The 25,568-nt window shown below is 51.4% G+C and overlaps 1 protein-coding gene across 1 annotated transcript in view; it reads right to left on the bottom strand.

The window, feature by feature from the left end:
* The window catches only part of Dnah10 (dynein axonemal heavy chain 10), an 84,537-nt gene that overhangs the window by 31,297 nt on the left and 27,672 nt on the right, over positions 1-25,568 (bottom strand). Inside the window, exons 23-44 of the mRNA XM_048340715.1 lie at positions 23,463-23,641; positions 21,791-22,002; positions 19,042-19,195; positions 16,565-16,798; positions 15,459-15,581; positions 14,409-14,642; positions 13,153-13,376; positions 11,382-11,651; positions 11,088-11,271; positions 10,068-10,202; positions 9,179-9,331; positions 8,813-9,001; positions 8,280-8,426; positions 7,799-7,990; positions 7,326-7,444; positions 6,724-6,882; positions 5,674-5,809; positions 4,178-4,300; positions 3,360-3,494; positions 2,892-3,108; positions 1,211-1,330; positions 546-691 (exon numbers count right to left, since the gene is read on the bottom strand). Coding sequence (XP_048196672.1) covers positions 546-691; positions 1,211-1,330; positions 2,892-3,108; positions 3,360-3,494; positions 4,178-4,300; positions 5,674-5,809; positions 6,724-6,882; positions 7,326-7,444; positions 7,799-7,990; positions 8,280-8,426; positions 8,813-9,001; positions 9,179-9,331; positions 10,068-10,202; positions 11,088-11,271; positions 11,382-11,651; positions 13,153-13,376; positions 14,409-14,642; positions 15,459-15,581; positions 16,565-16,798; positions 19,042-19,195; positions 21,791-22,002; positions 23,463-23,641 — 3,785 coding nt within the window. The remainder of the gene's footprint in view (positions 1-545; positions 692-1,210; positions 1,331-2,891; positions 3,109-3,359; positions 3,495-4,177; positions 4,301-5,673; positions 5,810-6,723; positions 6,883-7,325; positions 7,445-7,798; positions 7,991-8,279; positions 8,427-8,812; positions 9,002-9,178; positions 9,332-10,067; positions 10,203-11,087; positions 11,272-11,381; positions 11,652-13,152; positions 13,377-14,408; positions 14,643-15,458; positions 15,582-16,564; positions 16,799-19,041; positions 19,196-21,790; positions 22,003-23,462; positions 23,642-25,568) is intronic.

The raw sequence follows: 25,568 nt of genomic DNA, 5'->3' as shown, positions 1-25,568 counted from the left end.
CTGACCCCAGATTCCTGGGTGGGAAACCAAATCCCCCAATTCACGTTCGCAGGAATTGGAGCTCTTTGGATAGAAGTTGGACCCTCGTGAATGCTTTATCCCATCTGTCCAGAAGCTACAGAGAAAGCGACTTTTTAAAATACATGCATGAGGGCTAGGGATATGGTCTAGTGGCAAGAGTGCTTGCCTCGTATACATGAAGCCCTGAGTTCAATTCCCCAGCACCACATATACAGAAAATGGCCAGAGGTGGCACTGTGGCCCAAGTGGTAAAGTGCTAGCCTTGAGCAAAAAGAAGCCAGGGACAGTGCTCAGGCCCTGAGTCCAAGCCCCAGGACTGGTAAAAAAAAAAAAAAAAATACATGCATGAATACAGGCTTTCTCTGGCAGTCTGCTATGGCACTGCTGCAATATGCTGTGGAAGTCAATGCTGGCACCATGGCCACACCTGTAATCCTAGCTGCTCTAGAGGCTACCTGGGGCCAACACACACTGTGCTGGGCTGACTTGTTACACAGCTATGGGTGACTGACATATAGACTTACATTAGTGTCTTCATTCAGACCATTGAGGAAGTTCTGGGTGGTGGCAGTCTTAGAAGTGCCAGATTCACCAACAAAAAGAATGGGCTGCTTGATTTTGACCATTTGCTCCAGCATCCAAGTGGTGCGGGTTGTGTCCACTGTGTGAACTGGAAGGTGAAGGGCAGACATTAGCAGGCCCCCCCAAGACCGATAAGCATTGTCACAGAACTCCACAGATGCCAGAAAAAGCAGACATCGAGGGACAATCTAATGGACATGGAGAAAACCACTGTCCCCGCCATTGTCTCCTAGCTTCCCTGAGGTCAAAGTCCCCCATTCACAGAGCATGATTGGTGGCACATCTGCCTAGAGCGCATGAGCACAGCCACAGCCCAGGATTCGAAGCCCCGAGCTGTCTCTAGCAGGGCTCCTCTGGAGACATCACATCCAGCCTACCCACTCCTCCATGGCAGGCTTTAATCTCCACGGAGTCCTGAGAGACATGGGGTGAACAAGGAGCCCTCCCCACCAGGGAGAGGGACTGGCAGAGAGGGGCCAAGGGCCCCAAGACGAGGACCCCCGAGGTCACTGCCCAGGAGCCCACGGCTTTCCCCCACCTTGGCTCTTCTCAGCCAGCCACAGGCCTGCTCCTACACACAACCAACCCATACGTGGCCACCACTCACCCAGAATGTCAACAAATTTCCTCTGGTGGTCGTGAATGTACTCTGGGACAAGTTTATTCCATGGGATCCAGCAGTTCTTTTTGGAGTCAAAGTGGAAGTCGTACAAGGATGGAAGATGGCCTGTGGGGACAGTGGTCCCCCCTAGTGTGACTGGCATGGACACGGGATTAGTGCCAGCAATGTCCACGTGAACTAAGGTGCCTGACCCTCACACAAAGACTTATGAAGTATCCTTGCTGAGTACTTATCACTACACCTTCTTGGACAGGTGCTTAATGAGTACTCAGAATTAATGCCACTCAGTCATTTGGGACCAACATTGGCTGTTTGCTAATTTCCCTGGGAATACAAGTGTGTAACATAGAGCCCAGCCTGCCCCTACGGCTGCGGAGGGCAGGATGCAGGCGAAGGCTGAGGATTCTTGGTGCAGAGTGCTAAGTTCTACTTTTTTTTTTTGCCAGTCCTGGGGCTTGGACTCAGGGTCTGAGCACGGTCCCTGGCTTCTTCTTGCTCAAGGCTAGCACTCTGCCACTTGAGCCACAGAGCCACTTCTGGCCATTTTCTGTATATGTGGTGCTGGGGAATTGAACCCAGGGCCTCATGTATAGGAGGCAAGCACTCTTGCCACTAGGCCATATCCCTAGCCCCGGAGTGCTAAGTTCTGCCATAGAGAAGCAAGGCATGAGGTGCCCACACTAAATCACCAAGATAGGTGTGGAAGAGGTGGAAAAAGCACCAGGGGTCACAGGCAGCCCCCCTCATTGTCCCGGGGCAGATGGCATCACAGGGCCCCCTGCCACAGCTTGTGGACACGTCCCATGTACAGTGCCGGGCACCCCTTCCACAGCGTCCTGAATGTTCCTAAACCCAATGGGACCACCCACAGTGCATAGACTGGGCAACAGGAACCTCAGGAATGAAGGAAGGAATGCGGCTAGAGACAGACAGGGAGCTCAAGTAAGAAGAAACGAAGAAGCAGCAGAATGTGGGAGGGGCAGAGGCCTTCGCCCAGCCAGGGAGTGAGGGCATGGGCTGTGGCAGGCACAAGGACACGCGGAGACCCAGGCACGCACGACCATGTGCTCAAACTGGAGGTGCTCTGACCACTGTTTCTCTTTTTTTTTTTTTTAATTTGGCCAGTCCTGGGCCTTAGACTCAGGGCCTGAGCACTGTCCCTGGCTTCTTCCCACTCAAGGCTAGCACTCTGCCACCTGAGCCACAGCGCCCCTTCTGGCCGTTTTCCATATATGTGGTGCTGGGGAATCGAACCGAGAGCTTCATGTGTAGGAGGCAAGCACTCTTGCCACTAGGCCATATTCCCAGCCCTGACCACTGTTTCTTGACAGAGTACACATGCTGGGAAAGCCCATGCTGGCAGAAATATGGAAAAGAGGGTTCAAATCCTCTGCCTGTAATCCTGGCTACTCAGGAGGCTAAGATCTGGGGATCACAGTTCAAAGCCAGCCTGAGGCGCTTATCTCCAGTGAACCACCAAAAAGCTGGAAGTGGAGCTATGGCTTAAGTGGTAGAGCAGCAGCCATGAGCAAAAAAGCTCAGAGACAGCATCCAAGCCCTGAGTTCAAGCCCAAGCTCCAGGACTAGAGAGAGAGAGAACAGTAGAAAGCCCTAGGGGTGAGAAAACAGTACTCAGCAAAACTCAGTACTGACACTCAGTTCTTACCTGGCAGCTCCCCAGGCTTCGCCCAAATCCCTTCGATTTCAGCGGTGGGCAGGGACGCGAGGCGTTTGATACATTCATCAAATTTCAGCCGTCCGTCCTCCAACAGCGAGGCGCCCAGTGAACAGTACAACGCCTCCAGAAAGAAGCACTCGGTCAGGTCAGGGTCCTCGATCTCCCCCTCGAGTAATGAGTCCAGCATCTTGGTTAACTGGGTGACCTGGGCCGCAGGAAAACATCCAGCAGGTGAGCCATCACCAGGCCTCCAAGGGTCAGCTCTGTCTGACCCAGCGCGAGATGCCCAGCACGCAGGGTCTGCCATATTGGTCCAGGCTGATGTAGCCCAGCACTTGACTTTTAAGCATCCCCCAGGCAAGGCTCCCCCTTTGCCGCACTCTGCCTGGTGCCGGCTGACCCCATGGCCATGCGTGAGGTGGCACGAGTCCATCTTTGGCAGCACCGGAATCCTACCATGTTCAGGTCCGTCTGCGGGACAATGGTCTTCAGCTTCTCACACTGCCGCCCATCCACAATGCCCTCCAGGATGGCGTCCATGAGGTAGGGCACGTACTTCTCAAAGAGGTTGTTCAAATCTCTTTGCTCTGCCTAGGGGACAGAGAACCCCAGGCATTTCCAGGGGCTGTTGATTCTTCATTATTAGGTTAGCTTCTTGGGTTCTCATTTTTTGAGTACTTAGACGACTCGTGTGTGTGTGTGTGTGTGTGTGTGTGTGTGTGTGTGTATGTGAGAGAGAGAGAGAGAGAGAGAGAAAGAGAGAGAGAGAGGAGGGGAGAAGAGTGGGGCTTGTCCTTGGGGCCTCACACCTTGGCTTAGCTTTTTCATTCAAGGCTGGTGCACTACCACTTGAATCACAGTTCCACTTCTGGCTTTGAACACATTCTGAACAGCCCAGTGCTCAGCTGAAACTATGGGGCTGTGCACACAACTGAGTCAAAGCTCCTGGCAAGAACCAGGCTTCTCTTGCCTAGGACTGCAGAGTGCCATCCACAGCTGCCTGGCCCTCCGCCCTCACCCACGCCCAGGTCCTCACTGGCACAGCACTGCCACTGGCCGTGGTATGGGCCCCAGTCACAGCCATCAGAGCCATTCTCTAGCCCGCCAGTAGAAACTATCTGAAACCCAGTAAGTGCAGCTGCCATATTGTCCTCTGATTCAGGCTCAAGGTATTAGCAAGGTCACAGTCACGGTGTTCCACTACAAACCTCCCCCTGGGCCTAGCCACCAACACTACCAATAACTTTTCCATTTAGCTGATGACCAAGTTGCACCTTGTTTTGTATTTGTTGGACCCATTTCTTCCAGTAAGGTTGATATTTCAGGTTTTTAGGATCCACATAAACCATTCCACACCGAGACACGGTTGCAGGGGAGGCGTACTGCAGGTCTCCCACCTGGAGAGAGACACGGAAAACGGTTCATGCCACAGCTGTCAACACCGGGCATGCCCGAAGGCCCCTTCTCACATGAGGTTTCCCTGCAGCACAAAACCAGCTTTCACTAGTCTTTTAACTGAACATTATAATAAGATTATACATCTCTGTTATAACACTTCAACTTTTCCATTGTTATATAATCAATATGAAAATAACTATGTTATAGTATCTCTGACAAAAATAGGTTAGTATAAAGAAGAAAACAAATCCAAATCATCCCACACAGAACCAAAGAATGCATTTGTATGCTTTCCTTTTCATCATTTTTGTTATTATTAATCTAATTGAGATCAGGTAGCATAAAAATTAAGTGTATAGTGAAACTAGAAATACTGACAAACCTCTCTCTCCCTCCTTCCCTTCCCTCCTTCCCTCCTTCCCTTTCCTCCCTCCTTTCCTCCCTCTCTCCCTCTTTCTCTCAGGAAAAGGTGCAGTTCAGGAGTCAGAGGATGATATGCACAAATACAAAGGCTTACAAATTCTGTAGGCCAAAGCTAGAGTGGACAGTTAAGTCATGGCCCGCAGCTGTGAAGTCAGCAGTTCTATTATAAGCAGGGAATAGAGGGTCTTGAAGAGCAGTCTCCAGGAAAAAGGGAATCTACACAATATTTAATATAAAAAGTTTGGTTTTTTTTTAAATGAAGATAGGCAGTGGAGCTGTGGCTGAAAGTGGTGGAATGCTAGCCTTGAGCAAAACGAGCTCAGGGATAGCATCCAAGCTCTGAGTTCAAGCCTCATGATCAGAAAAAACAAACACACACACAAAAAAAAACCAAAGAAGATAAGCAAAGGCAAATGGCATGAGAGGGAGGAAAATAAAAGCAATTGCAAACTCTAGACAAAACAAAGGGCTCTAAACAGTAAACCTAGGTATAATATCCTCTTGGCTCTATATTCCCAAAATGTGAATACAGTCCACTCTTAATCAGCTTAGCAATGTAGTATTTTGAATATTTATTTAGCAATAAGTAATGGATAGTGGATAATAAATAAATCCTCACTTTCATAGTACTCAACCAAAAATGAATATAGAAACCTGAATTTTTTTTTAAAAAAAAGAAGTAGTATAGTAAGCATGTTACATGTTAGGATAATTATCAGAAGGAACAACTCAAGTTAAAAAAAAAAAGTAAAAGTAGTCAGGGTAAAAAGGGGATACAACAGTATAGAGTTGTGATCAAGCCTTCTGCACTTTTAATGGTCACCTATGCTTGATACTGGTTTAATAAACATTTTTACTAGTGTACTGAACCATTATTTCCTAAGATACTATTTATTTCATTTTTAAATTAAAAGGCTTAGCTGTGAAGTGATTTGTGATCTCTGCGTGCCTCAAAGAGCAGGGCGCAGTGGGTCTGAAGCCGGATGCGCTCGCCGTTGGCCAGGGTCAGCAGCTTGTTATCGTCCATCACAGAGTTCATGTTCTCCACCCACAGAGCGTCCACATCACCATCAAACAAGATGTACCTGCAGACACGGGGATGGGGGCCCCGGTGCTGGGGAGCTTCCAGGTATGGAACACACCAGAGCTGGCCTATTCCAATCCAACACCATCCTGTTTTTCTAGCCAGCATCCAGACAGAACACTGTCCTGCAGCCACAGGTTAGCCACAGCGTACTAAACACTGCCCGAGTTCGTTAATAATATTTAGGAATCAGGGAAGTTGGGACAAAGTGGCAGGTCTGACCAACTGCTGAGGCCCACGGGGACAGAAAACACCACAGCCCATCTCCCCACACTGCATTCTTAAAGCTGGGGCTGAGTTGGGTGAGACTCTTATCTCCAATGAACCACCAAAAAAAAAAAAAAAAAAAGATAAAAGAGGCAGAAGTGCCTTTGATGAGATGCTAGTGACACCCTCCCCTGTGGCACTTCTGTAGTCACAACCTAATCATGAAATAACTCCTGACAAAGCTGAATTTCTACCAAAGAGCAGAGCAGAGGCTCCAGGCTCCCATAGGAAGGAGTGGAGGTTCCAGGCCTCATCACTGTGGCAGAGAGCAGAGGCTCGGGCCTCTGGCATTCTCCCATGATACTTTGCACACTCCTTCTCTGGCTCACCCAGCCTCATGGTGGCAGCCTGGCATTGTGGGGACAGGCAGCCTGGCATGGTGGCTGATTCCAGGGCTCACACATCCCAGGTCTGAGTTCCTGGGGTTGGCATAACCTTCTTACTTTCTCTTGCCCTGGGAAACTAGGTAGGTCCCAACACACACCACGTGGCATGAGGCCCATTAAAATCACAGAGCAAAAGCCCCAAGATGGCCCCATGCTTTGTCTGAGGGGCACCTGGGTCTAGCCTGCATTACACATGTCCCCACATTCACCCCCATTAACATCTGCCCCCCACCCTGGCTCTGCCACTGATGAAGGTGCTCACTTGCGCTCCTTCTTATCAGTTGGCCTGTTGATCTCGCGGAAGATGTTTGACAGCACCCCATCTGTCCAGTCTCGGGTGGTGGGGTCCAGGATGCCGTAGAGCTCAATGACACTCACAGCCTTGGGGTTCAGGATGTACAGCTTCGTCATCAGCCCAAGCCTAAACCACAGGGGTGTTGTCAGCCGTGGCTCAGGCAAACACACAGGGAGCAACCGGGGCCCTGGCAAGGGGCTGGAGGCACCAAGTCTAGTGGCTTACGTGGCCCACGCTCCGACGGGCTCCCACGTGTTGCTAGGGGCTTACACTAAGTATAAAGGAGCCGTGGACATGAACACGAAGTGGAAGCACAGCTTTGCCTTGCGGCATCAGGAGTCTGACTTCCACGCATGGGGGATCTGCACGTGTGTAACACTGCATCACAGATGGAAGAGGCAACCTACGTGGGGCGTCTGCTCTGTGGGCAAACTTTATAAATCCAGTGGCTTTGCAGTTTCCTTCCTAAAGACTTGTGTGATTCATCCAAGGAGACAAGACCTCACACAATTCCGGGAATGTGTACAACAAGCTTGCCCACCCACAGCGGTGCCTTGCCACACACTCACTTAGTCTGGGCCTGACACAGGGCGTTAATGACCACAGACTTGCCGCCTCCCGTGGGCCCCACCACCATCGTCGTGTGGCGGGTGAGCATGGTCTCAAACATCTGCACCACCTTATCCACCTGTGAGACAGAAACCAGCTGCCCTTAGCTCATCTTGAAGCACGCAGAGAATTGTGACCTTACAGAATACCAAGACTTTAATCTCATTTTTTTCTAATGGTTAAGGTAGTAAAATTGGTTTTCAAGGATTCTGAATCCTCCTCCCTCTTCCTGCCAAGTGCTGGGACTCCAGGCATGCACTACCATACCTGGCTACATTTTGTATTATGTGTATCTTAGCACAATTCTTCTAAATGAGAGCAAGTGGTTGCGATGCTCCAACTTATATTATGAGCTACAAAAACTACAAGCAAAGCAGCTGGAAGGCCGCAGGAGCCCCCCACCCCCCGCCCCCCGTGTCATTCCACACGTGACCTGGACTGGCAGGAGGATGTAGCCGCTGTCCTCCAGCACCTGCTCCACGGCGTCGTTGAAATCGGGATAGCGCACGCGAGGACAGTCCAGGCCCGGAAACAGATCAGAGATCAAGCCGAGGAACAGAGGCACATCCTCAAACACAAACTTGGGCAGGTTCATGTCCCGCAGGGCTCGCATGAGAACCACGTCCTGGAAGAGCGAGCAGAGGCTGGGAGGTTTCACAGGGTATAGGGCTCATCCGGAGGCCTGCTCTGGAGCATGGCACAAAGAAATGTACATATATGACATGAGGATGAGGACCTAGGGGTCACGTGGATGGGTGGGGGCAAGGCCAGGCCAGGCAGCTCCAAGATGGAACAGCTAGGACTTCAAGTTCCAGTCTGAGCACCACAAAGCACTAGCACTGTGTACTAAGCACAGGGCACCGCCGTCATCTACCCCCCCCCCCCCCCAGCCCTGGTGTGCCAGGAAGTCCCACCTCCGGCAGGTCAGGGGAGCCCCTCTTCAGCTCGCCAGCCATCACCAGCACGGACTTGAGGGCACGGAGCCCAAAGTCGTAATGGTGCTGCTTGGACAGCTGCTCCCGGGCCAGCTTGTACAGCACTGTCATCTTCTTGGCCAGAGTCTTGTCACAGCAGAACAAGAGCCACGCGTTAGGAGGTAGAAGGGGGCCATCCTGGGGCTTACAATCCTGGCTCTATCCCCTCGAGTGCTAGAGCTGGGGACGCCATGTGTCCTGACTGGGACACCATCCACTGCAGCGTGGAATGGAGGCCCCCGAGCCAGCCACGCCACACAGGTCTGCGTGCTGGCTCCCAGTGACCCGGCTCCCACCCCCCAGAATCAAGGCATTCAAAGCAAATGCTGTCATTCCAGACAACCAGGAGGAGAGGGTGGACAGGAGGTGCCTGCACACATGCCTGTTCCAAAGCCAGGTCTGGGCACACTCGGCCGGGGACCCCTCCTGGGACCCCACCCCCCTCCATGTGACCCTGACCCCGTGTGCCCCACCTTAGCCCACAGGAAGCCCTCGGAGAAAAGCATGATCTCGCAGATCTGCTGCAGGTCTGGCACGATGACCACCACAGGCCGGAAGAGCGCCTTCACCGACTCAGGCAGCTCCGTGCGGCCCGCGTAGCCAGGGTTCATGGTGATGAAGATACCCATGCGCGAGTCCATGGAGATCTCCTGCCCTTCAAACTGGGGCCACAGGAGGTGGGGTCACAGGGGGGGTCATGGGGGATACATGGCCCGTGGCAGCTGGGGAGGGGCGGGGAGGTGGCCACAGATTTCACACACACACACACACACACACACACACACACACACACACACACACACGGGACACGGCACGCCTGCATCCTGGCCCCCCATCACCTGGAAGGTGGTGAGCTGGTGGATGAGCGCATTCCGGATGGTCTGGATCTGGGAGGAGATGACGGACAGCACAGAGGCATCGATCCGGTTGAACTCATCGAAGCAGCCCCACGCCCCACACTGGGCCAGGCCAGAGAAGATCTTCCCCACAGCCTAGGGTGACAGAAGACAGTGCCAGCCCTCTCCTCACATCTTCTAGCTCACACAATGTGGCAGGCAGATGGCAGCCAGCAGCCAGCCGGCCTTCACTCACAGATCTTTCTAGCAAGCTTTCCCAGGTCTCTCATGGGTAATGCTTACTCCAAATCTTATAAATCAACATTTGTAAACCAGGCACTAGCGGCTCACACCTATAATCCCAGCTACTCAGGAGTCTGAGATCTAAGGATCCAGGTTCAAAAACAGCCTGGGCAAGAAAGTGTATGAGACTCTAATCCCTAATTAACCAGAAAAAAGCAGAAGTGGAGCTCTGGTTCAAGTAGTTGAGTGCCAGTCATGAGCAAAAAAAAAAATCCAAGTGAGATCATCCAAATACAAGCCTTAGTGTGTGTGCACACACACATGCACACACGCCCAAATGTATGTGCTGTGTGTGTAAACCTACTGATTTCTGGCTTTTCTTGAAATGCTGAAGGTCTAGCACTATGGGTCTGCTCTCTCAAGCCATGATAATGAACCGCGACTGAGCGAGCTGGAGCCTGATTCTCTAGTCGGCCACACTCCCCATTGTCTGTCACACTGCTCTACAACCCCCCTAGCCACGTAGGAGAGTGAGCTCAGGGCTCCTTAGCTACTACCAAAACAGGTATGTCCCATCTCTTCGATGGCCTCCGCCCGCCTCCTCTGCGTTTCTGCAGAACAAGGCTGGCCCGATGCCAGGCAGCCTTACCTTGTAATCCATGCCTTCACCACAGTTGGTGACGACACACAGCAAGCCCAGTGCTTTCGCCAGGTCTTTGGTGGTCTCTGTCTTCCCGGTCCCTGCAGGGCCAGCGGGGGCCCCTCCCAGGTACATGGACAGGGCCTAGGAGCCAGGGGCAAGACACATGTCTCCTGACCACACGAGGAAGCAGTGTCCCTTCCAAATGTCATGTTCTGACTGTGACAAAATGTACACACACACACACACACACACACACACACACACACACACACACCACACATTCGGTATCACATATCAACTTGACAGATTAACAGTTGCCCAGATGGAGGCCAGGCACCATAGTACACGCCTATAATCCCAGCTACTCAAAAGGTGGAGAGAGAAGGATTGAGGTCTGAGGTTGGCCTAGGCAAAAGCATGAGACTCTATCTGAAAAAATAAATCCAAAGCAAAAGAACTGGGGCATGGTTCAAATGCAAGAGCCTTTGCCTGAGAACATGAGGGCTTGAATTCAAATCTTAGTAATGTGGTAAAACATTATTCATGGCTCATCTGTGAAGGAGTTTGGAGTGAGGTAGGCATTTGCAGTGGAGGCAGAGTAGAGTGGAGAAACTCCTAGCAAGGGTGATGGCGGGTGTCTAGTCCCTGGAGACTGAAGGGACAGAAGGCCAAATCCAAAAAAAGAAGGCCAAATTCAGCCTCACCCAGTCTCCCAAGCCCCACAGGCTGGCCAGGGCTGGGGCCTGGTGTAAACCAAGGAGCTGGGAGCTCAGAGACATCCTGTGCCCTGCCATGCCCTGGAAGAACCCGGTGGTCCTGGCCCTGGCTGTGGTTGCCAACCACTGGCACTATCCCAGGAGACACTGTCACCCTCAAGCTGAGCCGTGAAAAACACCCAGAGTAAAAGCCACTGGACATACAGACGAGGTGCACTGGACTCAGGGGTCACTGCCTCCACCCTACACCTCCTCCCCCCAGCCATTCTGCCTGTCCCCATGCCCCGTGGTGACGGTCCGCCTGGCTCACCTGTGTGAGCGTCAGGTAGATGCGGTCGGTGAGTGGCGTGATGACCAGGCGCCCATTGAGGCCCATGTACTCGTAGCCATAGCCGAAGGTGCCAGTGCACTGACGGATGTTCAGCTCGTCCGGCTCCCGGTCCCAGTAGAAGCGCAACTGGCTCTCCCACTCGAACTCCTGTGCCTCGAGGATGCTGGGCAGACACAGAGGAGGAGGAGGAGGAGGAGGAGGAGGAGGAGGAACTGAGCCCTGCAGGAAGCACAAGAGTCTGGGCTGGTGCCCCAGCCCTTGCCAGGGACTCACCTGCTCCTTATGAAGGAGTCCACAATGTCCCTGGCGTGCACGTCGATGATCAGCACAGTGTTGTATTTCTTGCGGTCGTTCTTGCTCAAGGGCAGCGTGATCCTGGTGACCAGCTCGTCAATCTGCTGGTGCATCTTCTTGCCATAGGTCTTCATGGCCTGCTTGTCGCCTTTCTGTACCTTGTTGAAGACATCCTCCACCTCCCACGTCCACCACACCTGGCTGGCAGCCAGCACCACCATACCTTGGTACAGGAGCATCCAGTCGACTCTGGGATAGGGGTGGAAAACAGAATTTACTTCTCTGAGGCATAGAATGGGAGCTCATGCCCGTAACCCCAACTACTCAGGTGGTAAAATGCAAGATGGTTTGAGGTTGGAGACCAGCCATAGCAAGAGTTACTAAGACACCTCCCCCCATCTTAACTAAGAAGCCAGACTTAATGGCACATGCCTGGAACCCAAGCTAAAGCTATACAGAGCCTTGTGGCCCAAGGCTAGCCCTCTGCAGCATCTAGAGGTACTATCTGAAAAAGTAGCCAAAGGACAAAAGGGCTGGGTGCCTGACTCAAGTGGTAGAGCACTCACAGATGCAAGGCCTTGAGTTCAAAACACCAGTACCACCCTTTTGAAAAAATGTATTACTTTGTGCTGGAATAGGAGACACAACTTCACATATGAAATGACATAAGAAATAAGAAAGGTCTAAAATAGACCTCTCAGTAGATCACAATAGCTCAAAAGCTATGTATGTATGATCATATAAGACAAAGATAAGCAAACTCTATTGCTGACGTTATATTTAAAGTTCTAGGTGAATTTCCTTTGGCGTATACCACGTGGTTACTGTATATGATTTTGGTACACTAGGTATTGTATATATGCCTACCTGATCTAGGGAAGGGAAAGAAAAAACGAGGGTGTAAGATATCACAAGAAATGTACTCACTGCCCTATTACGTAACTGTACCCCTTTTGCACAACACCTTGTCAACAAAATTTAATTAATTAAAAAAAAGAAATGACAGTGAGATACTAGCTACATAGTAAAATACCAAAAACAAAACAAAATTACAAAAAACAACAACAACCCTTGCAGGTTCCCTACAGCATAGCAAGATGCCAGATTACTTTTTAAATATTTCTTCAAGGGTTTTCTGGGTCACTTTGCACTGCTGGGGTTTAAGGAAAAAGGGAAAGAACTCCAGCAGGGAAGCAGCTCACCTGAGCCCAGACTTCTTGGGGACCCAATACCTTCTCCTTCCCTTTCTGATCTGACCAGAGTTGGGGAGTGCAGGGATGGGGGGCCTGTCATGTTACATCTTGATTTTCTCATTTTCACAGGCCTGCCTTGAGGTTAGCGGATACCGAGAAATTCCCTTTCTAATTAACTAGAAAAAAGCTGGAACTAGACCAGCTCTGCTGGTCAAGCAGCACAGTGCCAGCCACAAGTGAAAGAGCTGAGTGAGAGTGTGAGGCCCTGAGTTCAAGTTGAGGAGGAGGAGGCAACAATGACAAAAAAGAAGAGATGGAAGACCTCATTTGAGGTTGAGGGCACAGACATGGAAAAGCACAGGTATGATCCCAACAAGACTGTCTCAGAAGCAAGCAAACAAACAAGGCATGGAGTGTAGTTCAAGTGGTAGAATGGTAGGGGCTTAGCAGGGAAGTTGGGAGGGAGGGAGGTTAGGAGGGAGACAGGACAGGCAGGAGGGAGGGAGGGAGGGAGGGAAGGAAGGAGAGAGGACACCTCTGTGCCTGGGGACTCTCACCGGCCGCGGTCCGCGCAGTAGCGGAAGATGGCCTCCTTGGTGATGAGGCGGTTGGTCCTCCTCATCTCCACCAGCACAGCCGTCATCCAGTCCTCCACACGTCCCTCAGCCCGGACAATCTTCCGGAATTCCATGACCTCCCCTTCGGCAGAGATCATGGCGGACACCAGCTTCTCCCCGCTCTCCCCGTCGTTGAACTTCAGCAGGGCAATGTTGTCATACATCTGCAAGACAGTGTGATGCTGTGAGGGCGGCTGACCCCCAAGTATCCAGCACTGGACGAGGAGCTGGGGTAGACACGGGAAGGGATGGGGAGGCAGACTCTCAGGGGCCCACTGACATGGAAAAGGATGCCCAGAGAGGTACCAGAACTTGCCCAAGGTCACACAGAAAATGGCTATGGGCTTGAACCCAGGCAGTCTGGATCAAGAATCCATGTGCTGGGGCTGGGAATATGGCCTAGTGGTAAAGTGCTTGCCTCATATACATGAAGCCCTGGGTTCAATTCCTCAGCACCACATATATAGAAAAAGCTGGAAGTGGCACCATGGCTTAAGTGGTAGAGTGCTAGCCTTGAGCAAAAAGAAGCCAAGGACAGTGCTCAGGCCCTGAGTTCAAGCCCCAGGAGTGGCAAAAAACCAAACAGAAAAAAAAAAGAATCCGGGGCTGGGGATATAGCCTAGTGGCAAGAGTGCCTGCCTCGGATACACAAGGCCCTAGGTTCGATTCCCCAGCACCACATATACAGAAAATGGCCAGAAGCGGCGCTGTGGCTCAAGTGGCAGAATGCTAGCCTTGAGCGGGAAGAAGCCAGGGACAGTGCTCAGGCCCTGAGTCCAAGGCCCAGGACTGGCAAAAAAAAAAAAAAAAAGAATCCATGTGCTGAACTGTGGATTTGCTCTCAGTCACCTACCTGTCTAGAGCATTCATCTGTGTGCATTTTTGTATTTTTTTTTTAAGTTTCTCAAAAAAGGAACACAAGTTTTTGGGCTGTGGAAGGGGAGCCCTGGTGTGATCTCATGCAAGGCGATATGGCCTGGTCCTTGGGTTCCATTAAACATCATTCCCACTCCATCCTCCTCCATTGTCCACCAGATAGAAATTCACTGCCAAGAGTAGGCTCAAACAATTCAGTCACAAAGAGTGACCCACAGAGTTCCCTGTGTGAGCCTGATGGGTTGACCTTGGCCTGAGCCCTGCCTTTGACATTGTACTCTGATCATGATCTGTGTCCTGACCTTGATTTGTGGCCTGACCTTGATCATGTGCTCCTGCACACACAGCGGGTCGCTGTTGCCCAGGATGCTCAGCAGCTCGTCATCGGAGATGAAGAAGAACCTGGGGAAGGCATTCCTCTTGGAGTCCAGGTAGTCGTTGAGGCTCTTCTGACACTTTTCCAGGCCGTCGCTGATGTTCTCCAGGTCACTGAGACGGTTAGGGGCCTCGCAGCACCGCTTGATCACAGGGTCCTTCAGGGTCTCAGCCATGATCTGTACACAGCAGGGAGAGAGCAGTCATCCGAGGCCGGCCGGGGCCCTGTCCTGACAGAATAGCACCAATTGGGGTCAGAAACAGACCAACAGCCATGCAGGACCGCAGTGGGGAAAGCGCCAAGAGCCAGCAGGCACCAGATCATCATCCTTCCAACCCTGTCACTCCATGCACACCAGCTGTGGACTCCACACAGAGGCACCTCATTTCTGATTCTGTTTTCCATCTGCCCAGGTGGGGCCTTCAGTCTATTTTGTTCTCAATGCCCCCCTCCACACACACATTCTAACAGTGCTGTGTGCAGTAGGTGCTCCACCAATGCTGTGGAAGAAAAGAAGCCAGAATTCCCACTGTGGGCGCCTGTATATACAGAGCATCTTCCTGCTGCTCATTCTTTTTCTTTTGTTTCCTTCTCTTTTGTGGGGGCTTGAACTGAGGGCCTGGGTGCTGTCCCTAAGTTGTTTGGCTTAAGGCTAGCACTCTACCACTTTAGCTACAGCACCACTTCCAGTGAATTGGTGGTTCACTGGAGATGAGTCTCACAGACTTTTCTGCCTGGGATGGCTTTGAACTGCAATCCTCAGATCTCAGCCTCCTGGGTTGCTAGGATTACAGGTGCGAGCCACTGCTCCCAACTCAAATACTTTTATAAAGGGGGTGGGGTGGGGACCCAGAAAAGCTGCTGTCATTTGCCAGCAAACCAACTGTACAAAACATATTAAAATGACATCTAATGACTGGAAGCTCAGAGCCCACAGCGTGCTCTGCCCCCACCCTTTCTCCCATGTCCCACATTGCCACAGACGGCCACTTGCCCGTTTAAACACTCTGTCGATGTTGTCAAACTTTTTGGCTTCTTCTGGAAGCTGTGATCTTATGTCTCCACCGATGAAGATGCTCTCGAGGTACATCCACTTCCTCTGAACCAGCATCCAGATCTGAAATGGTCCAGGTCGTGTCACAAGGGTGAAGGGGGCAGGTGTTGGGGGACCCTGCCACATTCCACGGCACCTCGTGTCCATACTTCTTCCCTGGAGCCTCTGTTACCAGCACCCATCTGTGACCCCAAACCCAGTACTGGAGGTGGGGGGCACCGTCACGTGCCTGTCAGTAGAGTACACTGTCAAGGAAAGCTGATCCTAGAAGAATGCCCTAGGCCTAGGGTCTGTACCCGCTGTGGTTGGCACAGCCTGACATTACATTCCCTGCAGGATAAGGGGGACTGAGCTAAAGGAATTCTCGAGAAAGCACAGCAAAGCATGTCAGCCTCCACGGCCAGGCCCAAGAGGGGACGCTGGTGGGGAAACTTGTACTTCAGGGATAGGCCCCAAACTAAGTAAAATGAACCTGAGCTGTCCTTGAGGCCTAGGCTAACACAGCGCACTCTGGAGGAAGCCACCAGCACCCCTGTGGAGACCTCGGTGGCCCTACACAGCCAGGCCCCATGGAGAGACAGCAGCAGCTGATGGTACAGTGAAGCAAGCGCGGGAGGAGGGGGACATCTCCACATGAGATGCACTTGAAGAAAATCAACCACCCAGAAAAAAAACCCACTCGCAAGGGCCAGAAGGCAGACCTTGAAGAGAAGTCTCGACAGAGTGGGAGAACCCAAAGAGAGCTTTGAAATCACTGTGTCTACAGTAGCTGCCCAGGAGACCACAGACATTAACCCATGCCCGCAACAAGAACAGGACCGCAGTAAAGAGGACACACACACACACACACACACACACACACACACACAGAGGAATTTTAGAAATGAAAAAACACATTGACTAAAATAAACACGCAAATCAACTCCTCAACCATATACTGCTCCTCCAAAAGAAATCAAACGGGCATAAAGGAAGGATGGCTGGCTCTGAGCACAGACATTCTCCTGCGCCGGCCTCCCCCCGGGCCTGAGGCGCTGCCCTCTCACCTCGATGACCTCGCCTATCAGCGACAGTGTCTTCTCCCACTTGTGGACAGTCTGCAGGAAGGGCCCCACAAATCTGCTCCCCGAGATGCTCTGCAGGTTGACAGTGTTGTCGTCGAGGCTCTGGATGATGTCGTCCACGGACCCCAAGACGTAGCCACGCTCCTGCACCCCCTTGTAGTATTTGACCACGGTGAACTTCATGTTCTCCCACGTGTCCAGGATCTCTTTCACCGCCTGCACAGGAACGGAGAAAACCTCCTTCACACCCCAACACTGGAGAAGCAGAGTCCACGCTGGCACCCAGTTCCCCCCACCAAGTCCTGGCTTAGTGTGCTGAAAGCCGGGGGGCCCCTCATGGGGATAAAAGTCGTCCATTAGCCAGGCAGGCAAGTGGGGTGCATGCCAGGGGCTGGGGTCTACACTGTGTCCATGCCACAATCAAGCAGCCATCATCAATGTGTGCGTAAGTGTACATGAACACGTGTGTCTGTGTACATTTTGTGTAAGCCTGTGTATCTCTAAAATACATTCATGGGAGTATTTTGTTTGTTTGTTTTTTGGCCAGTCCTGGGGCTTGGACTCAGGGCCTGAGCACTGTCCCTGGCTTCTTCCCGCTCAAGGCTAGCACTCTGCCACTTGAGCCACAGCGCCACTTCTGGCCGTTTTCTGTATATGTGGTGCTGGGGAATCGAACCCAGGGCCTCATGTATACGAGGCAAGCACTCTTGCCACTAGGCCATATCCCCAGCTCTCATGGGAGTATTTTGAAGTGCCAGACTTTGAAGTCAGGCCCCATTTTACCACGTGAACCCCATTTTACCACGCGAACCCCACTTTACCATATGAACCTGAGATAAGCAGGCCCTGTGAGCAGACCCAGGACAAGCCCATTAGGGCCCAGTGGGTCTAGAACTCTAACCGCTGGGAATGCTTAACTCTGACCACCCCTAGAATCGAACCCTGAGCCAATCAGATTTGTACCTGTATCCTAATCTTGCTTGCTTGAACACCTGATTGTTGTAACTTTGTTCTTTGCCTTTATAAGCCCTGTGTAATCACAGCTCGGGGCTCCCTCCTAACCTCCGCTGTGTCGGTGGGTAGGACGAGGCCCGAGTTGCAGCTCGCTTGAATAAAGCCTTGCCTTGCTTTTGCATTTCGGAATGTCTGAGTCTCAGTGGTCTTCTTGGTGGTGGTTTCGCGACTTGGCACAACAATTTCATGTGTGTACATCGTGAGTGCAGGTGTGCAGAGATGTATACATGTATATTCATGCATTACAAAGATACTTTGTGTGCCAGTCTTGGGGCTTGAACTCAGGTCCTAGGCTCTGTCCCTGAGCTTTTGTGCTCAAGGCTAGTGTTCTATCATTTTAGCCACAGCTCCGCTTGCAATTATTTTTGGTAGTTAATTGGAGCTAAGAGTCTCACAGGCTTTCCTGCTTAGACTTAGAACTGCAATCCTCCGATCTCAGCCTCTTGAGTAGCTAGGATTATAGGCATGAGCCACAGAGCTTGGCTTATTTTATTTTTGAGCTAGCATATATTTGTAACATGAGAGGGTTACATTTTATATTTCCACAAATGCAACTCTGAGAGCTCGCCTTGAATTTTTAAGTAGGAAAGGATATTCAGTAAAATGTTAGTAACAACAAACAGTACAAGAAATGTATCCAATGCCTAACGTATGAAACTGTAACCTCTCTGTACATCAGTTCGACAATAAAAATTTAATTAAAAAAATGTTAGTGACTAAGTGACAAGATTGTTAGTGAATTTTCTTTTTAATTTTTTTAACTATGAATATCCATTACTTCTATAATAAAAAAGCAGAAAGTGAAGCTATAATTAGGAACAATACAAAAGTTAATTGAACCAGGCAACGGTGGCTCATGCCTGTAATCCTAGCTACTCGAGAGGTTGAGATCTGAGAATCATGGTTCAAAGCCAGGAAAGTCCATAAGTCTGGCAGGAAAGTCCATAAGACTCTTAGCTTCAATTAGCCACCAAAAAACCAGAAATGGTGCTGTGGCTCAAGTGGTAGAGTGATGGCCTTAAGTTAAAGAGCTCAGGGACAACGCCCAGGCCCAGAGTTCAAGCCCCAGAACTGACAAAAAAAAAAAGGGCGGGGGGGAAGTTAATTGAAACAGAAGTTCAATTTCTAGAACATTTTTTTCATTTCTCAAACATGACAGGTACCAGAGTGAATGATGGGTTTTCTCTTTCCATGAAAAGGCAGGCCTCACCTGGCATGGTAGCACACACCTATAATCCTAGCACTTGTGAGAGGGAGGCAGGAGGATTGTGAGTTCAAGGCCAGACTTGGCTAAACAGCACTGTCTCAAGACACCAAGGACCAAGGGTGTAGCTCAGTGTTTGGGCCTTGGGCTCCATCTCATCCTGGAGAGGAGCGGGAAGCAGCTGGGGAGAGGGGAGAACCCAGACCCCAGCCTCTCTCCCTTTGGATTGGTGCGGGGCTACCTTCTCAATGGCAACCTCTTTGACGGCGGCTGTGACAATCTCGTTAAGGACATCCGAGTGCTTGTGGAGCTCCATGGCAAACATGTTCTCTAGGGTGAACGTCTCCGTCATCTCAAAAATGACTCCAGTCTTCTCCATGAGCTCCTTCCAGTGCCTGTGGGGAGCACAGGGTGGAGACTGCCAGGCTGCGGGTGCCCTATCACCTGCCATGACCCACCACGACCCACCCACTCCACCCAGCCCACTGTGGACCCCTCCCATCCCCCAACCCAACCAGCTGCGGACCCCTGCCACCTGACCCACTGCTGACCACCCCACCCCCTGACCCACTGCCAAACCTTCCACCACTGCCGACCCCACCACCACCTGACCCGCTGCTGACCCCACCACCACCTGACTCACTGCAGACCCCCTGACCCGCTGCCAACCCCTGCCACCTGACCCACTGCCGACCCCACCACTACCTGACCCACTGCCAACCCCTGCCACCTGACCCACTGCAGACCCCACCACCACCTGACCCACTGCTAACCCCTGCCACCTGACCCACTGCTGACCACTGCCACCTGACCCACTGCCAACCCCACCACCATCTGACCCACTGCTGACCCCTGCCACCTGACCCAATGCCAACCCCACCACCACCTGACCCACTGCCAACCCCACCACCCAACCCACTGCAGACCCCACTACCACCTGACCCACTGCCGACCTCTGCCACTTGACCCACTGCAGACCCCACCACCTGACCCACTGCCAACCCCTGCCATCTGACCCACTGCTGACCACTGCCACCTGACCCACTGTCGACCCCACCACCATCTGACCCACTGCCAACCCCTGCCATCTGACCCACTGCAGACCCCACCACCACCTGACCCACTGCCGACCTCACCACCCAACCCACTGTGGACGCCCCATCACTCAACCTGCTCCAGACCCCAACACCAGACCCACTGTGGACTCCCCAGACCACCCGACTCTGACTCCCTCATCACTCCAGGACCAGCCTGGCCATGAACACAATGTCTAAGGCAAACTTCCTGCAGTGGAACTGGGAAATCCTGGCTGTGCCTACACCTCTTGTCTGGGAGTTATGGTGCTCACACTGCCAGTCGAGCTGAGGCTTGCTCCCAAGCCTTTGCCAGTTCTAGCCTGGGCCCCACTCCACCTACCTGTGCCTCCTGCATAGCAGGGTGATAGACATCACCCAGCTTACTGCTTGAGACGGGAACCTGCTAAACTGTGGCCTCAAACCACCCTCCTCCCCATCTCCACCTCCAACATAGCTGGGATTACAGGCGTGAGGCACCCAACTCAAGCTTTTTTTTTTTTTTTTTTGCCAGTTTTGGAGCTCATGAACTTAGTGCTCACATTCTCACCTGGCTTTTTAGCACATGGTTGGTGCTCTACCACTTTAGCTATGCTTCCAAACACAGTTTTGTGTGGGTTAATTGGAGATGGAGTCTTTTGGGCTTTTCTTCCTGAGTTGTCTTTGAACTTTGAACCTCTAGATCTCAGCCTCTGGATTACAGGTGTGAGCTGCTATGCCCAGTTCCAGCAATTAAAATTAAAAACATGAGGGCTGGGAATGTGGCCTAGTGGTAGAGTGCTTGCCTCACATCCATGAAGCCCTGGGTTCAATTCCTCAGCACCACATATATAGAAAAAGGCAGTAGTGGAACTGTAGCTCAAGTGGCAGCGTTCTGACCCTGAGCAAAAAGAAGCCAGGGACAGTGCCCAGGCCCTGAGTTCAAGCCCTGGGACTAGCAAAAAAAAAAAAATTAAAAACATAAATGAAGGGCTGGGAATATGGCCTAGTGGCAAGAGTGCTTGCCTCCCATACATGAAGCCCTAGGTTCAATTCCTCAGCACTACATATATAGAAGATGGCCAAAAGTGGCACAGTGGCTCATGGCAGAGTGCAAGCCTTGAGCAAAAAGAAGCCAGAGACAGTGCTCAAGCCCTGAGTACAAGCCCCAGGACGGGCGCCAAAAAAAAAAAAAGGACACGAAAACATAAATGAACATAGGCTGGGGATATGGCCTAGTGGCAAGAGTGCTTGCCTCGTATACATGAGGCCCTGGGTTCTATTCCCCAGCACCACATATACAGAAAATGGCCAGAAGTGGCACTGTGGCTCAAGTGGCAGAGTGCTAGCCTTGAGCAAGAAGAAGCCAGGAATAGCGCTCAGGCCCTGAGTCCAAGCCCCAGGACTGGCCAAAAAAATAAAAAATAAAAAATAAATGAAGCCAGGCACAGGTGACCCATACCTCTAATCCTAGCTACTCAGGAGGCTGGGATTTGAGGATCATGGTTGAAAGCCAGACTGAGCAGGAAAGTTTATGAACTCTTATTTCCAATTAACTACCAGAAAACCAGAATTAGAGCTGTGGCTCAGAGTGCTAAGCCTTGAGTTAAAAAAAAAAAAATCTCAGGGACAGTGCCCAAGCACTGAGTTCAAGCCCCACAACCGACAAAAAAAATTAAAAAGAGAGAGAATGGAACAGTACAACTGTAAAGACCATTTTACACCTGATGGGATTTTTCTCTTAAAGGAACCCTTCAGGAACCCTCAGGAACCCTTATTGTTTGTAGAAACAATATCTTAGAACTCTCTCTTACAATATTTATAGTCCTGCCTCTGCTGAAATCCTATTGATCACAAGAGCCAAGCAGGGGAATGTTTTAAGCTACCGCTCCTCCTGCACGTGCCCACGGCCAGCCCAGAAGCAAGAACAGACCAAACCTGTCTCTCAGTGCCTCATGCTTCAGGTCGAGGAGCAGAGGGATGGACTCCTTGAACGCCTTCATCCTGGCTTCTAGGTGGTAGGCCACGGACAGGCTGCGCACGGGCCGCGGCATCTTGCGGATGCTCTTCAAGAAGCCATCAATCCCGTCCTGGAGGAACTGCACGTTCAAGTTGGCCCAGAGCGTCTGAGACCATTCTTCCTTGGCAGCCTGCAAATGCACAAAACATGGGTCCAGCCTAGGTGTGGTGGCTCACGCTTGTAATCCTAGCTGCTCAGGAGCAGCTGATCTGAGGATCTAAGTTCAAAGCCATCCCAAGCAGGAAAGTCCATCAGACGCTTATCTCCAATTAACCACCAAAAAGCCAGACATGGTGCTGTAGCTCAAACAGTGGAGCATCAGCTTTGAGTGAAAAAGCTAAGGGACAGAGGCCAGACTCTGAGTTCAAGCCCCAGGACCAGCACAAACAACTACAACATGATCCTACTTGGTTAGGATGAAGAGAAGACTTTGTAGGATGGGAGCGTAATTCAGCAGTAAGGCGGCTATCTAGCAAACACAAAGCCCTGAGTTCAAACCGCACCACAAAAAAAGAGAGGCAGAGGAGGCTTTCTGTGTTCTAATTTCCTCAGATTGCATATTAAAAAGTTCTTCCTTACATCACACTTACATAACTTCTTTACATTGATAACCTCTGACCACCTGGTGATGTCTCAAACATTTTGGGATTTTTTTTTTTTTTAATGAACTCTGGGAGTCACTACCTCTCCTCCGCAAAAACGTGACCCAGCCTCGTGGAGGCCGCCCTGAGGATTAAGGTCCTTCTTGGGGTCCTGAGACTGCCATGCCCCTCTGCCCCTCACCCTGCTACATGGGGAAACTGAGGTAATTCTTCCTTCCTCCTGCAAGCAGCTCTGATGACCCTGTCAGTCCCCAAGATGAGGTCACTAGTTGACCCTGCCAGACAGGGTCCCTCTGCTCCCTTCCCCCATACCAACCAGGCCCCTGTCCTGGAAGGACTATGAATTTTTATTTTTATTTTTTTTGCCAGTCCTGGGCCTTGGACTCAGGGTCTGAGCACTGTCCCTGGCTTCTTTTTTGCTCAAGGTTAGCACTCTACCACTTGAGCCACAGTGTCACTTCTGACTGTTTTATATATGTGTGGTTCTGAGGAATTGAACCCAGGGCTTCATGTATACAAGGCAAGCACTCTTGCCAGTAGGCCACATTCCCAGCCCAGGACTACGAATTTCTATCTGATAGGAATACCTAACGGCAGACAAACTCATGCACCCTACAACCATCACTCTGTTCCCTACCCTGTCTGCTTTCCACTTCCTTGATAAGAAAAGTCCTAGGGAAAGCTGTCTAGAGTAAATGTCTTGTAGACACTTCTTTAAGGATTCCCTGGCAAAAGAAGCTACACAGACTCATCCCAGAAAAACCTAGCCTCAGTGCATGGGAACAGGCCCCAAGGTGCCTTGAGACCAGGGAGGCAAAGTGTGATCTATGGGGAACTTCCTGCCCAAATTATCTGGGGCAGCAACAAGAGCAGTGGATCCTGAGACTGGGGACAGAGGGGAGCGACGGTCAGGACACAAGCAACACCCAAGTGACTACCACCAAAGACACGAGGAGCCTTCCTGGACCACCAGCCCAGGAATGCTCACCTTTAAATCCCTGTAGATGTCGTAAATCAGCCGCAGGCCGCTCATCTCCTTCTGTACTTTCAGAAGCTCCGGGTACATGGTAATGGGGAGATCAAAGAGCTTCTCAGCATTGGCCAGCTCCTGGCGGTTCTTTTCGAATTTCGCTAGCTCTCTTTCATAAGTGCCTAAAAGGTCGGCTCCTAAGAAATAACCACATGGGTAAATACAGAATAAAGTCAACTTTGGGGGTGTATAACTTTACTGAGAACTTGGGGATGATATGTATAAAATTGTCATTTCTGCCATGTGTGAAGACAGATTTAGAATGATCAGATTTTATAATTATGTTTTCATGAAAACCACCCAAACTGAATTATGTTCTCACTGGCCAGGTGTGGTTCATGCCTATAATCCTAGCTATGCCGGAGGCTGAAACCAGGAGGATCACAGTTCAAGTCTAGTTTAGGTAAAAAAGTGTGAAGACCCCTATCCCAAAAGAAAAATGTGGATGTGGTGCCAGCTATGACGGGAAGCAAAAACAGGAGAATCATGGTCTAGCCCAGCCCACCTATCTCAAAAATAACCAGAGCAAAGAGAGCTGGGGGTATGGCTCAAACAGTAGAGTACTGCCTAGCAAGTCCAAAGCCTTGAATTCAAAGCCCCTCAGATCAGAAAGTTCTAGCAAGAAACGAGGCTATTGGAAGGGTTGGGGTCACCATCCTTTGCTCATCCTCCTGCGAGCATCGTGGTTAGACTAGCAACGCACTTAGCAACTCCATGTCCTACCATGAGAGGCCATCATACATCTCCATCATGGCCCACCCGACACCACCCATACTAGCCGCCTCTCTTGAGGGCCCCAGATGGCACCTGTGACCTTTGAACCCTTGCCAGTCATTGGTTTGGAATCCCCAGCTTCTACTTAGAAGAATTACCATGGTTTCAGCTTCTCTCCCCTTTGGCCAGTGTCATCTGAGGAGCAGGCATTAGGATTTGGATATGAAAGCCTGCCCCAAGTACTCAGGGTTGATGGCTTGGTCCCAGCTGGTGGATCCAGTCATCGAGAGGTGAGGGATCCTGAGGGCTCTGATCCCACTAGGAGATCCATCCCTGGACTGATTCATAAGTGGATTTGGTGAAGACTAGGAAGTGGGATCTGATTGGCAGACATAGGTTACAGAGGTGTGGCCCTCCAGGGGTGTTGGGGTTCAGCTTTGGCCTTGAGGGGGAAGGGCAGAGGAGAGCGCTCCTGAGACGCCGCCCTTCCCCCAGCCCTGGGGGAATGCGGAAGCAGGCTACAATTCTCTGGGTCCGGAACCAGAAGAACTGGCTTTGCGACCAGCCCCCCAACTTTCTCGCCAGCCCATGTGCTCCCCATTCTCGCGGGCTTTCCCCCTGGGGTGGTGCTATGCAAGTGACGTTAGCTCATGAGGGGGTCCTATGACAAGCTCGCCAGCCTATCGCCAGCTCCTGGTCTATCACCCCTTCTCTCGTCAACCCCTACTATATCAACTGCTAGCCACTCCCTTATTAAATCAGATTTGCTCTTGAAGCGTCTCCGAGATCCGCATACGCCTGGCTTTCTTCAAGGGTAGTAAGGAGGGAGGTAAAGCGATCTCGTACGGCCGCGTGCACCTGAGGTCTTTCCTGAGCCCCCCACTCCACTCTGGCCTTACCTGCGGGTCAGGTGACCAGGGGAGAGGGTGAGAAAGGGAGCGATTAGAGTAGAGTAGAGCCTGACCCCCCGTGCCAGGGGAGGCGACCCGAGCCCGGCACAGGGGCCCTGGTTCCCCCCCTCTTCTCTGGGGGCATGGCTCTCACAGGTGGGTCTGGTCCTCCCTTTTCCTCCCTCCCTGCTTCTCAACTGCCTCCTCCTCATACTTGCTGTGGTGGTGACCCTGAGCTGAAACCATGGGCCAAAAGAATCTCTCTTTCTCTCTCTCTCTCTCTCTCTCTCTCTCTCTCTCTCTCTCTCTCTCTCTCTCTCTCTCTCTCTCTCTCTCTCTCAATTCTAGGGTTTGAACTCAAGGCCTCCTACCAGATTAGTTCAGTTATTTTTCCAATAAGTTATCATGTTTTTATCCAGGCTGACCTGGACCAAAATCCTGCTATTTACACTGGATGATC

The sequence above is a fragment of the Perognathus longimembris genome, chromosome 3 (genome assembly GCF_023159225.1).
Source record: "Perognathus longimembris pacificus isolate PPM17 chromosome 3, ASM2315922v1, whole genome shotgun sequence".
Classification (NCBI taxonomy): Eukaryota; Metazoa; Chordata; class Mammalia; order Rodentia; family Heteromyidae; genus Perognathus; species Perognathus longimembris.
This window is presented reverse-complemented; position numbering and strand designations above follow the sequence as displayed.